This window comes from Haematobia irritans, chromosome 2, assembly GCF_050003625.1.
Source record: "Haematobia irritans isolate KBUSLIRL chromosome 2, ASM5000362v1, whole genome shotgun sequence".
Lineage (NCBI taxonomy): Eukaryota > Metazoa > Arthropoda > Insecta > Diptera > Muscidae > Haematobia > Haematobia irritans.
In genome coordinates this window covers 76,266,416-76,279,843 of record NC_134398.1, presented here as the reverse complement: position 1 = coordinate 76,279,843, position 13,428 = coordinate 76,266,416, and the positions used below count along the sequence as shown (strand labels likewise).

At 38.7% G+C, this 13,428-nt stretch overlaps 1 protein-coding gene across 1 annotated transcript; it reads right to left on the bottom strand.

Annotated features, from left to right (window-relative positions):
* Positions 1 to 11,903: 11,903 nt before the first annotated feature.
* LOC142224665 (uncharacterized) lies at positions 11,904 to 13,390 on the bottom strand. The gene is made up of 3 exons (XM_075294448.1): positions 13,097 to 13,390; positions 12,627 to 13,025; positions 11,904 to 11,915 (listed from the first exon to the last, which is right to left on the bottom strand). Exons 1-3 carry the CDS (start codon positions 13,388 to 13,390, stop codon positions 11,904 to 11,906), a joined length of 705 nt encoding a protein of 234 aa, XP_075150563.1.
* Positions 13,391 to 13,428: the final 38 nt, after the last annotated feature.

The window sequence follows — 13,428 nt, the reverse complement described above, 5'->3', positions numbered from 1 at the left end:
CTTCAACAAATTGCTGAAGGCATGGAAAAACGTGTGGACCATATCGAAAGCCAAATTGGGGAGCTGGATAAGAAGATTATTTCTGTGGATGAGAACATTATGGTTCATGATGAGAAATTTCTACACATTGAAAGAAAAATGTCAGAGCTGGAAATTAAAGGTGGACCAGTGCGCGTTATCGAGGGCTCGAAAACCAAACCTCCTGTTTTCGATGGCTCAACTTCATTTGATGTATTCAAATTCCAATTCGAAATGGTTGCTTCTAGAAATTTATGGAACGACAATGACAAAGCAATTGAGCTTCTATTGGCATTAAAGGGCAATGCCGCTGATGTGATACAAAGCATTCCCGCTGGCTATAGAAATAATTATAATGAAGTAAAAGCGACACTTCAACGTAAGTACGGCGGAGATCATAAGCAAGACATCTTCAGAATGGAATTAAGAGGATGAGTTCAGAAGTCAAATGAGACTCTACAAGACTTTGCAACAGAGGTTGAGCGGTTGGTGCTTTTGACATATCCAGGAGAAAGTCATCCATCAAAATCGAGACCTTTGTGAATGGAATTAGAGACCCTGATATAAAATGTGCAACATATGCGTCACAAAAGGCTACATTCGCAGAAACAGTAACATTTGCACATGCACAAGAAACTGCGAGATTGTTGGCACGACCTCAAATTCACAAGGTACGCAGATTGGAGACCGAGCAAGATGAATCAAATTCCGTGATTGACTCAGTGAAAGAAGCCGTTAATCAGGCAATGCAAGAAATAAAGCAGGAGACAACTAAATCCAGAATAAAGTGCTATAACTGTGATAAGCCTGGACATGTTGCTCGTGAATGTAAAGCACGTCGTAAGCGATCAAGATCCAAATCGCTTTCACCACCTAATAATAGCCATATGTGGGTAAACCCACAGTCCAGTGATTCACATTTAAACTAAATCGAGCTAGTTCAGCGGGGCAAGAGCTGACTCCCACATGTGATGGCCCCACAATCTCTATAGCAATAGTTAAACAGAAAAATAACAATTTGACTATTGTGGGTGGTATTAATGGATACAAGCGAACTTTGACGTTGGATACTGGTGCATCGAAATCTATCATTAGATCCGATTTAGTAAGAGGAAAAGTTACACCACTAATTGGAGTCCTGTAAAGTTAACCATTGCAAGTAAATCCGTTAATTATGAATTCATTGTGGCCGATATAGTGGACGATTTTAGGATTGCTTTTGGTCTCAACTTGGATATGAAGCGTCGTGTAATGACCTGGTGCGATATCGAAATATCGGTAAACGTGGGCTACAGTGAGAATACAACTGACAGATGTTTGACAATGAGCCAGCCAGAGCCAATACCACCAAATGCCGAAACAATTATATGGGTTTCTATGACTGGAGATTGTGAAGTCGGCAAATTGTAGGTTGTTGAACCAACAGAATATAAAAATAACAACATCTTGATAGCAAATGCCCTGGTAATAACAAATGAAGAGGGACTTATACCAGTTCGAGTTTTGAATTTATCTGACCATCAGGAGCAAATTGGAAAATTTTCGGACATTGGCAAATGTACTCCTGCCGAAGCAATAGTCAACTTGGAAAGCAAATCGCCAAAGAAGCATAATGATGAAACATCTGGAAGGTTATGTCGAAACTTGGACACGTCATCTATCACCCTCCGAGAAAAATAAAGCCAAGAAATTGTGGCTGAAAAATGCCTCTGCCTTTGCCATTGAGAAGAAAAATCAAGGGAGAACATCTGTGGTGAAGCATGAAATAAATACCAGCGAAGAAAGACCCATAAAACAGGCACCACGAAGTGTCTCTCTAGTAAAACGAGATGAGGTTCAAAAGCTCGTTAAGGAAATGGCGGAGAGTGGTCCTTGGTGCTCGCTAGTTGTGCTGGTCAAAAAGAAAGATGGAAGTACCCGATTTTGCGTGGACTACAGAATATTGAATGATGTTACCAAAAAGGACAGTTATCCGCTTCCACGCATTGATGACACGTTGGACACACAAAATGGTTTTCCACGCTTGATTTGCAGAGTGGATATTGGCAAGTAGAGATCGCCGAGAAAGACAAAGAAAAGACAGCTTTTGGCGTTAATGGCGGTCTTTGGCAATTCAATGTAATGTCATTCGGGCTCTGCAATGCTCCGGCTACGTTCGAGCGATTGATGGAGCGGGTGCTAAAGGTTTGCATTGGAAGTCCTGCTTGATATATCTCGACGATATCATAGTTATGGGCAAAACATTTGATGAGCACCTTAAGAACTTGAAGGTGGTTATCCAGCAACTGTCAGCCGCTGGTCTACGACTTAACGCTAAGAAGTGTTCGCTTTTCCAGCGAGAAGTTAAGTACCTGGGTCATCATGTTACAGCAGAGTGCATATCCACCGATGAAGACAAAATTCAAGCAGTAAAAGATTGGCCACGTCCCAAAAATCTCCATTAATTGCGCAGCTTCCTTGTGTTATGCACTTATTGTAGACGATTTGTGCCAAACTTCGCCAGTATAGCCGATAGTCTCCATAAATTGACGCAAAAAGGTCAGAAGTTCCAGTGGAGTGAAGAACAGGAAGAGTCATTTCATCATCTAAAAGAACTTTTATGTTCAACTCCTGTTCTGGCGTATCCTATTCCTGGCGAAAAATTTGTTTTGGACACAGATGCTAGTGCGTACGGAATTGGTGGTGTGCTATCTCAACAGATTGACGGTAAAGAAAAGGTCATCGGATATTTTAGCCGAACGTTATCCAAGCCCGAGAGGAAATATTCCGTAACTAGAAGAGAGCTGCTTGCTGTCATAGAAAGCGTGAAGCATTACCACAAATACTTGTATGGGCAGCTCTACAATGGTTGCTTCAATTCAAGAATCCGGAAGCTCAGCTGGCACGTTGGCTATGATTTCAGTATCGAGCATAGAAAAGGTGGCAAACACGACCTTGCAATTTCGAATGCAAACACTGCTCGAAAGCTGAAAATAAGGAAGAAATCGTGGATATCCGGCTGTTGCACGTCGAATTTGGAGTGGACTGGCCAGCAGAAGAGCGTATAGATCCCATTTGAGCAAAATTATTTCGGCGAAGGAAGAAGATAAGAAACCCAGCAAGAAAGACATCGCAGCCGAAAGCCCACTTATGAAATCACACTGGGCTCAATGGGACAGTCTATGTCTGGTCAATGGAACCCTTCAACGTAAATGGGAAGGCGAAGATGGTAAGAGCAGCCGAGATTTAATCATCGTACCGGATTCTACAATAAGAGGTGTTTTGACGGAATTCCACAATGGACCTAGTGGAGGTCACTTGGGAATAACCAAAACAGCTGAGAAAGTGAAGCAACGATTCTACTGGGTTGGATGCCAGAAATCAATTGCTGAAATTGTGAGAAGTGCATAAAGGCGAAAGGGCCAAGACGAAAAAGTAGAGGTCTTAACAGCCAACCTGTTAAGACCTCTACTAAGTCCCCGGTCTAACAAAGAAAACACATTTTTTTTGTCAAAATTCGTTTTTATACCCTCCACCAAAGGATGGGGGTATATAAACTTTGTCATTCCGTTTGTAACACATCGAAATATTGCTCTAAGACCCCATAAACTATATATATTCTGGGTCGTGGTGAAATTCTGAATCGATCTGAGCATGTCCGTCCGCCCGTCCGTCTGTTGAAATCACGCTAACTTCCGAACGAAACAAGCCATCGACTTGAAACTTGGCAAAGTAGTTGTTATTGATGTAGGTCGGATGGTATTGCAAATGGGCCATATCGGTCCACTTTTACGTATAGCCCCATATAAACGGACCCCCAAATTTGGCTTGCGATTGCTCTAAGAGAAGCAAATTTCATCCGATCCGGCTGAAATTTGGTACATGGTGATAGTATATGGTCTCTAACAACCATGCAAAAATTGGTCCGTATCGGTCCATTATTACATATAGCCCCCATATAAACCGATCCCCCGATTTGGCTTGCGGAGCCTCTAAGAGAAGCAAATTCATCCGATCCGGCTGAAATTTGGTACATGGTGCTAGTATATGGTCTCTAACAACCATGCAAAAATTGATCCATATCGGTCCATTATTACATATAGCCCCCATATAAACCGATCCCCCGATTTGGCTTGCGGAGCCTCTACGAGAACCAAATTTCATCCGATCCGGCTGAAATTTGGTACATGGTGTTAGTATATGGTCTCTAACAACCATGCAATAATTGGTCCACATCGGTCCATAATTATATATAGCCCCCATATAAACCGAACCCACGATTTGGCGTGCGGAGCCTCTAAGAGAAGCAAATTTCATCCGATCCGGCTGAAATTTGGTACATGGTATTGGTATATGTTCTCTAATAACCATGCAAAAATTGGTTCACATGGGTCCACATTTATATATCGCCCCCATATAAACCGATCCCCCGATTTGGCTTGCGGAGCCTGTAAGAAACGAAAATTTCATCCGATCCGGCTGAAATTTGGTACATGGTGTTGGTATATGTTCTCTAATGACCATGCAAAAATTGGTCCATATCGGTCCATAATTATATATAGCCCCCATATAAATCGATTCCCAGATAATGTACCAAAATTTTATTTTTATGGAAAACATATTTTGACAATGTTATTTCTAAAAAAAATTTTGTCAAAATTTTATTTCTATAGAAAATTTTGTCAAAATTTTATTGCTATAGAAAATTTTGTAAAAATTTTATTTCTGTAGACAATTTTGTCAAACTTTTGACAACATTTTATTTCTATAGAAATTTTTTTGACAACATTTTATTTCTATAGAAATTTTTTTCCAAATTTTATTTCTATAGAAAATTTTTTCCAAATATTACTTCTATAGAAAATGTTGTCAAAATTTTATTTTGTCAAAATTTTATTTCTATAGAAACATTCAACTGAATTATATACGTATTTAATCGGTCTTTTTTAGTTTAATAAATACTACGTATGGACTACCTTGTAATTTAGAAGACGGTAAGTGTTACCGCAACCCAAGTAACTCGTTTGTGGATGACAGTCTTCAGTAGAATTTTCTACGCAATCCATGGTGTAGGGTACATAAGCTTCGGACTGGCCGAACATACGGGCGTATATACTTGTTATTATTCAACAAAGTTCCCTTCAAGAGCGATACAACAATTATAACGACCTTCCAATTTTTTTATACCATTTTGGTAGTACTCCTTCGGTTTTGCCTCAAAATAGGCCTCAGTTTCGGCGATCACCTCTTCATTGCAGCCAAATTTTTTCCCTGCGAGCATCCTTTTGAGGTCTGAGAACAAGAAAAGGTCGCTGGGGCCAGATCTGGAGAATACGGTGGGTGGGGAAGCAATTCGATGACCAATTCATGAATTTTTGCCATCGTTCTCAATGACTTGTGGCACGGTGCGTTGTCTTGGTGGAACAACACTTTTTTCTTCTTCATATGGGGCCGTTTTCGAACTTCAAACGCTCCAATAACGCCATATAATAGTCACTGTTGATGGTTTTTCCCTTCTCAAGATAAGCGATAAAAATTATTCCATGCGCATCCCAAAAAAACAGAGGCCATTACTTTGCCAGCGGACTTTTGATTCTTTCCACGCATCGGAGACTGTTCGCCGGTCTCTGTCCACTCAGCCGACTGTCGATTGGACTCAGGAGTGTAATTATGGAGCCATGTTTCATCCATTACGAGTTAACAGTTACGAGTTAACAGCTGCAAACACCGCTCAGAATCATCAACACGTTGTTGTTTTTGGTCAAATGTGAGCTTGCGCGGCACCCATTTTGCACAGAGCTTCCGCATATCCAAATATTGATGAATGATATGACCAACACGTTCCTTTGATATATTTAAGGCCTCTGCTATCTCGATCAACTTCATTTTACGGTCATTCAAAATGATTTTGTGTTTTTTTATGTTTTCTTCGGTAATCACCTCTTTCGCGCGTCCACTGCGTTCACCGTTCTCCGTGCTCATTTCACCACGCTTGAATTAATCGATCAATTATTGTTGATTTCCACCTCAGTAATGCTGGTGACATTTCTGAGGGTTTCAAAGCTTCTCTAAGTGGCTGTAAAAAGGAGGTCCCTTGTCATTGAGCTTAACATGGAATCGGGCAGCACTCAGTGATAAGAGAGAAGTTCACCAATGTGGTATCACAATGGACTGAGTAGTCTAAGTGAGCCTGATACATAGGGCTGCCACCTAACCTAACCTAACCTATTGTTGATTTCCCTGGGGCAGAGTCCGGAAACACATTATCAAGCCAAGTTTTTGCTTCCACCGTATTTTTCCCCTTCAGAAAACAGTATTTTATCAAAACACGAAATTCCTTTTTTTCCATTTTTTCACAATAACAAAAGTTGTTTCACAAAAGACGCTCTGTCTCACAAACTAATTGACTTACAGACGTCAAATTTTGACACGAATCATTTGAAGGTTGGTACTATATAAAAATAATATACATTTAATACTAGCGACGCCATCTGTGTGTCACACCGGGGACTTATCAGCCAACCTATTATGCAAGAGTATAGGCCAGTAGCGTCATTTGAAAGAATAGCAATGGACGTTGCAGGCCCTTTCGCAGTGAGTGATTCTTAAAACCGATATGTCCTTGTGGTCATGGATTACTTCAGCAAGTGGCCAGAAGTTTATGCCATTCCAAACCAAGAGGCGAAGACGATTATAGACGTAGTCGACAAGAACTGGATATGTCGCTACGGTGTGCCGTCCGAGATACACTCAGACCAAGGAAGAATTTTTGAATCGGCCATATTCCAAGAGATGTGTGACTCCCTTGGTATCAAGAAAACAAGGACTACGCCATTGCATCCACAGTCTGATGGCATGGTAGAAAGGTTTAATCGCACTCTGGAAGAACATCTTCGAAAGGTGGTAGATACCGGCCAACGAGACTGGAACGAACATATACCAAAGTTTTTGCTGTGGTATAGATCAGCCATACACGATTCTACGTCACAAACACCGGCCAAGGTTATATTCGGAACGGAATTGAAGTTGTCCGGAGATTTGATATTCGGCGCTACACCTAATGAGCTCTCCATGGAAGAAACCAGTAACGATATACCAAACACATTTGGTGAAGTTCACGAATCAGTGCGAAACAAAATAAAAATGGTCAGCAACAGGATGAAGGCGAGATATGATCGTGCAGCGAACACCGAGGGCTTTAAAGAAGGACAATTGGTTCTGCTATTCAACCCGCAAAGAAGGAAAGGATTATGTTCTAAACTACAAACACAGTGGGAAGGCCCATATAAAGTCATCAAGAAGATCAATGATGTTGTATACCGCATTCAAAAAGACGACAGCCCAAGGCCAAAGATGAAAGGCTTAAGCGGGAGACAGTGTTACGAATGTGATATTTCTAGATTTAAGTTTAATATAATTAGTTTCGTTAATTTAAATTTCAAATTGTAACGATAAAATTACGTCATAACTTGTTAGGGTCATTTCTTTATTTTCTAGTACTTTCCTAAAAATCTTTTGTGTTCTTAGTTTTTCAATCGTTCATTGTAAAAGTAACACCTTTTATTTTACTTATTGTAGTAATATGACCATAATCACTTATGTTATGCCTACACGACATCTACCAGATAGTAGAATGCACTAGATTATTAGCATAAGCCTAAAAGTATGTGTGCCATATCATCTGTACAATAACATTCCAGATGGCTGTAGGCAATGAAGATAGCCAGTTGAATATGTGCTGTTAGATAAATTGTATCTAGATAGTTCTCGATGGTTGTAGGCCAGACTATCCAGAATTTTCGAAATCGTCAAATCACGGTATATAAGCCCCTGGCGAAGGGAGCTGTGAAGTCAGTCGCAAACTAAAGTTTATACAGTACACATCGTAGAGCAAATAAGTGAAACCTATCAGTAAAACAAATAAATTGTAGATTGTCGTTATTTGAAAAGAACTGTGTTTTAATTATCGTGTTATTAAACACGCCTCAATATAAAAACGTAACATTATAATAATTTTTTGAAATAAAATACTGGTGGTTATAGAAAATTCACTTGTTTTGTACGAAAATTTTCTTAGTTGTATACAGGCTTGTTGTACCTTTGATTCGACAATTTCTCTACTTTTTTGAAAATTATACTGATAAACAGTTTATTTCAACCCAATTTCTTAATACAGGTTTCCCAAAAAATTGTTCATTTTTCCGGATAGCAGGAATATTTTGAATGAGTTTAAGTATATTCTTCCCACATCATTGTAATAATGAACTAAAATACGATGCAATACTTGAACTAATTTATAAGAAAATCATGAACTTATCTAGATGAAAAAAATCTTTGGGCCAAATCATGGTCATTCTTACTATGGGTTAGTAAATTTTTCATAAAAAATAGTAAACTTTTTTTTCGGTGTAAACTTTGTTACAGTTGTGTTGGATATATAATGGGAGAAATAATTAAAACATTGTTCTTCTAACAAAAAATTGGTTACTGAAATTATTTCCTCATTATAATGATCGAATTGCAACCAACAATTTCTCTGGGTACATTTAATTTTGATACGGCTTTATATCAAATCATTACCATCAGGTATTATATATTATGGTATTAACTATCAAACGATAACGATACGTAGCCGTTGCTGAAAACTAGTTGGTCACCTTGGTAGTTTGTTTTTTTCACATAATGCAGACGACAATGTTTGTAGGAAAAATAATTACGAGCAAAGAAAATAATTGTGTGAATATAGCGAAGTACGAAGTACACAGAAAAAAAATTCCGTAGTTAAACTAACGCTAAATTAAACTTAGTTTTATTGCAAAAAATTATTTGTTTGTAGTTAAATTTTATAATTTTTTTGCGAAATTTTCCACAGCCCAATGAAATTTTCGTTTTTTTAAGTATGTCTCAAACATTTTAAGAACTAAACGTGAGTATAAAGTTCAATGACCGTACACATAAGTTCAATATGAACTACAGCAAATGAAAATTTTCATACGAGCTCGCGCGGCACCCATTTTGCAGAGAGCTTCCGCATATCCAAATATTGATGAATGATATGACCAACACGTTCCTTTGATATCTTTAAGGTCTCTGCTATCTCGATCAACTTCATTTTACGGTCATTCAAAATCATTTTGTGGATTTTTTTATGTTTTCTTCGGTAACCACCTCTTTCGGGCGTCCACTGCGTTCACCGTTCTCCGTGCTCATTTCACCACGCTTGAATTTTGCATACCAATCAATTATTGTTGATTTCCCTGGGGCAGAGTCCGGAAACGTTCACGGACTCTGAAATTCCTTTTATTCAATTTTTTCACAATAACAAAAGTTGTTTCACAAAAGACGCTCTGTCTCACAAACTAATTGACTTACAGACGTCAAATTTTGACACAAATCATTTGAAGGTTGTTACTATATAAAAATAATATACATTTAATACTAGCGACGCCATCTATGTGTCAGACCGGGGACTTATCAGCCAACCTATTATGCAAGAGTATAGGCCAGTAGCGTCATTTGAAAGAATAGCAAAGGACGTTGCAGGGCCTTTCCCAGTAAGTGATTCTGGAAACCGATATGTCCTTGTGGTCATGGATTACTTCAGCAAGTGGCCAGAAGTTTATGCCCAGTGCTGCCGCTAGTGAAAAATTGGGTGAAGTAGATTTTGGAAAAAAGTGGAGTAGATTGAATAATATTGAAGTAGCATACATTTTTGAAAACAAAACAATAGCGTCCGTGAGCGTATTCCTTTGCTAAAGATATTAAAGAATTTATAATTAATACTATATTTATATTTTTCATGGAAATTATTGCACTACTTACCGATTCATCTAGCACATCACATGTCCACACGTTATTTACTCACAACAATTTGAGAGTTCACGCATTGACACTTGTACAAAGCAAAAATAAAGGGTTGCCATTCCAGCGATGAAAAATAGGGTTTGCATATGTTCAATGGTTAAAACCACTATGTTCATCGTAATTAAAGGAATAGGAAAAACAATTAGGTAATATGGGGAACAATTTTAAAATTTGAAGCAGAACAAAAAGTGAAGCAGATTTTTGGAAGAAGGAGTGACGAAGTAAATTTTGTGAAAATGAAGCAAAATACTTCGATTGAAGTAGTAGCGGCAGCACTGTTTATGCCATTACAAACAAAGAGGCAAAGACGATTGTAGACGTAGTCGACAAGAACTGGATATGTCGCTACGGTGTGCCGTCCAAGATACACTCAGACCAAGGAAGAAATTTTGAATTGGCCATATTCCAAGAGATGTGTGACTCCCTTGGTATCAAGAAAACAAGGACTACCCCATTGCATCCACAGTCCGATGGCATGGTAGAAAGGTTTAATCGCACTCTGGAAGAACATCTTCGAAAGGTGGTAGATACCGGCCAACGAGACTGGAACGAGCATATACCAAAGTTTTTCAGTCGTATAGATCAGCCATACATGATTCTACGTCACAAACACCGGCCAAGGTTCTATTCGGAACGGAATTCAAGTTGTCCGGAGATTTCATATTCGGCGCTACACCTAATGAGCTCTCCATGGAAGAAACCAGTAACGATATACCGAACACATTTGGTGAAGTTCACGAATCAGTGCGAAACAAAATAAAAATGGTCAGCAACAGGATGAAGGAGAGATATGATCGTGCAGCGAACACTGAGGGCTTTAAAGAAGTACAACTGGCTTTGCTATTCAACCCGCAAAGAAGGAAAGGATTAGGAAGGAAACACAGTGGGAAAGCCCATATAAAGACATCAAGAAGATCAATAATAATTTAAAATAATTTTGTATTTGACCGTGCCTATTAATCGACTGATATGTCCAAACTCATTTGTCCTCTTGCTAGGTGGTAGCTATTGATTGGCATACGTGATAAATGAATATGGACCGTTATATGCGGAGTTGTATATCATAAACAAATATGAAAGCAAAAGGAATTACAATAAATAGGCAGACATGTATGTGTGTATGTACATATGAAGAAGTAAATAGAAAATATTTGTTACATTATTACATGTACATAGCAACTTTTGCAAATTCTAATGGGATGTATCCCTATTGTAATAATTTAAAATTAAAATGATAAATATTTTAATAAATCAATATAATAATTTTATCTCGTGGATATATGGCGGCAACATTCCCCTCCTCGTAATTGAGTCCAATGGATGAGTTTACTTGGCTTTAATGCCGAAATCCAATTTTGCTAATTTTGTTGCTGGTCGTTGGTACACCCATAGGAAAATTATTCCCGTACGGGTTCAAATCGATACCGTACGTTATTGATAGTTAGCCAACCCCGTATGGTACAATATCAATACCGAACGGAGCAGGCGGTACGCAAAGCATGAAAGTACCATACGGTATTATGAAAATACCAATATGGTATTAAAAATAATACTTAAGTGGTATTAATATTTATACCATAAAGGTATTGATCAGGGCTGCCAATACGATTTTAGCGGCTAAACTCGAACTTAATACCCACCTTTATGACAAAACAGTATTTTTTACAATTTCAAATGATAATTAAATAAAAATTGGAATGGTCTTACAATACTTGTTGAATGTTGGATTCAACATATTCCGCGACTCAAAGATGATGGTTTGCAAATTTGACCCTTGGATAGGCTGCACCCGCATGGATTCCACAACCACCATGGGGTTGATAAGACAATAGTTGATTACATGTTAGAGTCGCCTTGATATATCCTCGAATATGGCATTTAACTGATCTACTGTACTTCTTCGGTAAGATGACGTTGGGTATCTTCAACATTTGGAGATATAAGATGATTGACTTCTAGATGAATTTTGGTGCTGAACATTACGATGAGTAACGCATACGCTCTCAGTAAACGTCAAATTATCGATAGGATGTCATTTATGTTTATCCGTGGCTCTATGAAGAAACAGAAAAAAGAGAAAGGAGAAGAAACAAGTATATGCAAGAGATAATTGGAATTCATAAATGTGATCAATGGCAAGATTTATTCATTGTATGTTTAGTACCGGATTACGGATTTATATTACGTTGTTCTGACTATAAAACGCAGAGTTTCATGATTGGAAGCGTTATAACTCCATTTTGTGTTTTAACTTCCACAACACGCACATTTCCATCTTTGCCGTATATAACTTTTGTGATATGGCCTAAACGCCATTCTGTCGATGGTCGTATTTTACGATGACGAAATCGTTCTCCTTCAGGTTATTTCTGGTAGTCCTCCACTTGTATCGTCTTTGAAGTTCGGTTATATATTCCGATTTCCACCTCTGGCTGAACATATATTCTGTATTGCCTTCAATCTTCTCCATCTAGATAAATAAGAAAAATTCTCTGTTTGAGATTCTTCTGGTGCTTCATGGTGAGCAGTTATCGGCGCCCCACGTGAGAAATGACCAGGTGTCAAAGGAAGTAATTCTGATATGATGTCAGACAACGGCGGGAGTGGCCTTGATTATGATCGCTTCAATCCGAACTAACATGGTATTGAATTGAATTCCAGCCTGCTTCTTAAGGTGAGATTTCATTATCTTTACGGTAAACTCCCATAGCCCACCCATGTGTGGCGCATATCGGGTATAAAAGACCGCGTAAAACCCTCAGTACCAAACTTTCTGATGAGACACTTTTCCTCATTAGAAATGTATTATGTGCTTGTAGAAGTTTATAACTGGCTCCACCAAAGTTCTTCCCATTGTCGGAAAACATAGTTTTCGGCAAACCTCTTCGACCGGTAAATCGGGTGAACGCTGCTAAAAAGGCATCAGACGATAAGTCGGAACACACTTCTAAATGAACCGCCTTTGTTGAAAAGCATACGAACACCGCGGCATAACCTTTAACTACTTTAGCGTTTCTCAAACTCGAAGTCTTTAGGTTGAAGGGACCAGCGAAGTCCACTCCAGTATACGTGAATGGTAAAGAAAATGTTGCTCGTTCGGGCGGCAACGAGCCATCATTTGATGTTGAAATTTTCGTTTGAACATGGTACACGGCTTGCACATCCTAATACATTTTCTAATTCTATTTTTTAGTCGAGGTAGATAGAAACCTTGTCGAAGAGCACGCATCATTACTTTGTACTCGGCATGACATAATAGTTGATGTGTATGATTGATAAGAAGACCCGCAAAATATGATTTTTCTGGAACTATAACTGGATGCATTTCATCATAACTTAATCCCGAATTTTCCAGACGACCTCGGACTCGCATAAGTCCATTCCTGTCAAGAAAAGAAGCTAATTGCTTCTTGAGGATAATACAATTGTTGAGTAAATACCAATTGGTTTTCTCGAGTTCCATAGTCGAAATATCAAAGCTCTTAGGACGAGAGGAAGGCTCTTGGAACACTCGTAAAACATAGTTCATCACACGTAAGGCGCGGGAGTATGAAGAGAATCTTGAAA

Excerpts from the sequence above, each read along its gene's own strand:
- LOC142224665 (XM_075294448.1), bottom strand. The coding sequence starts at position 13,390 with ATGAACTATGTTTTACGAGTGTTCCAAGAGCCTTCCTCTCGTCCTAAG. Across the intron at positions 13,026-13,096 it reads TATGTCATGCCGAGTACAAA|GATGTGCAAGCCGTGTACCA; the intron begins GTAATGATGCGT and ends AAAATGTATTAG.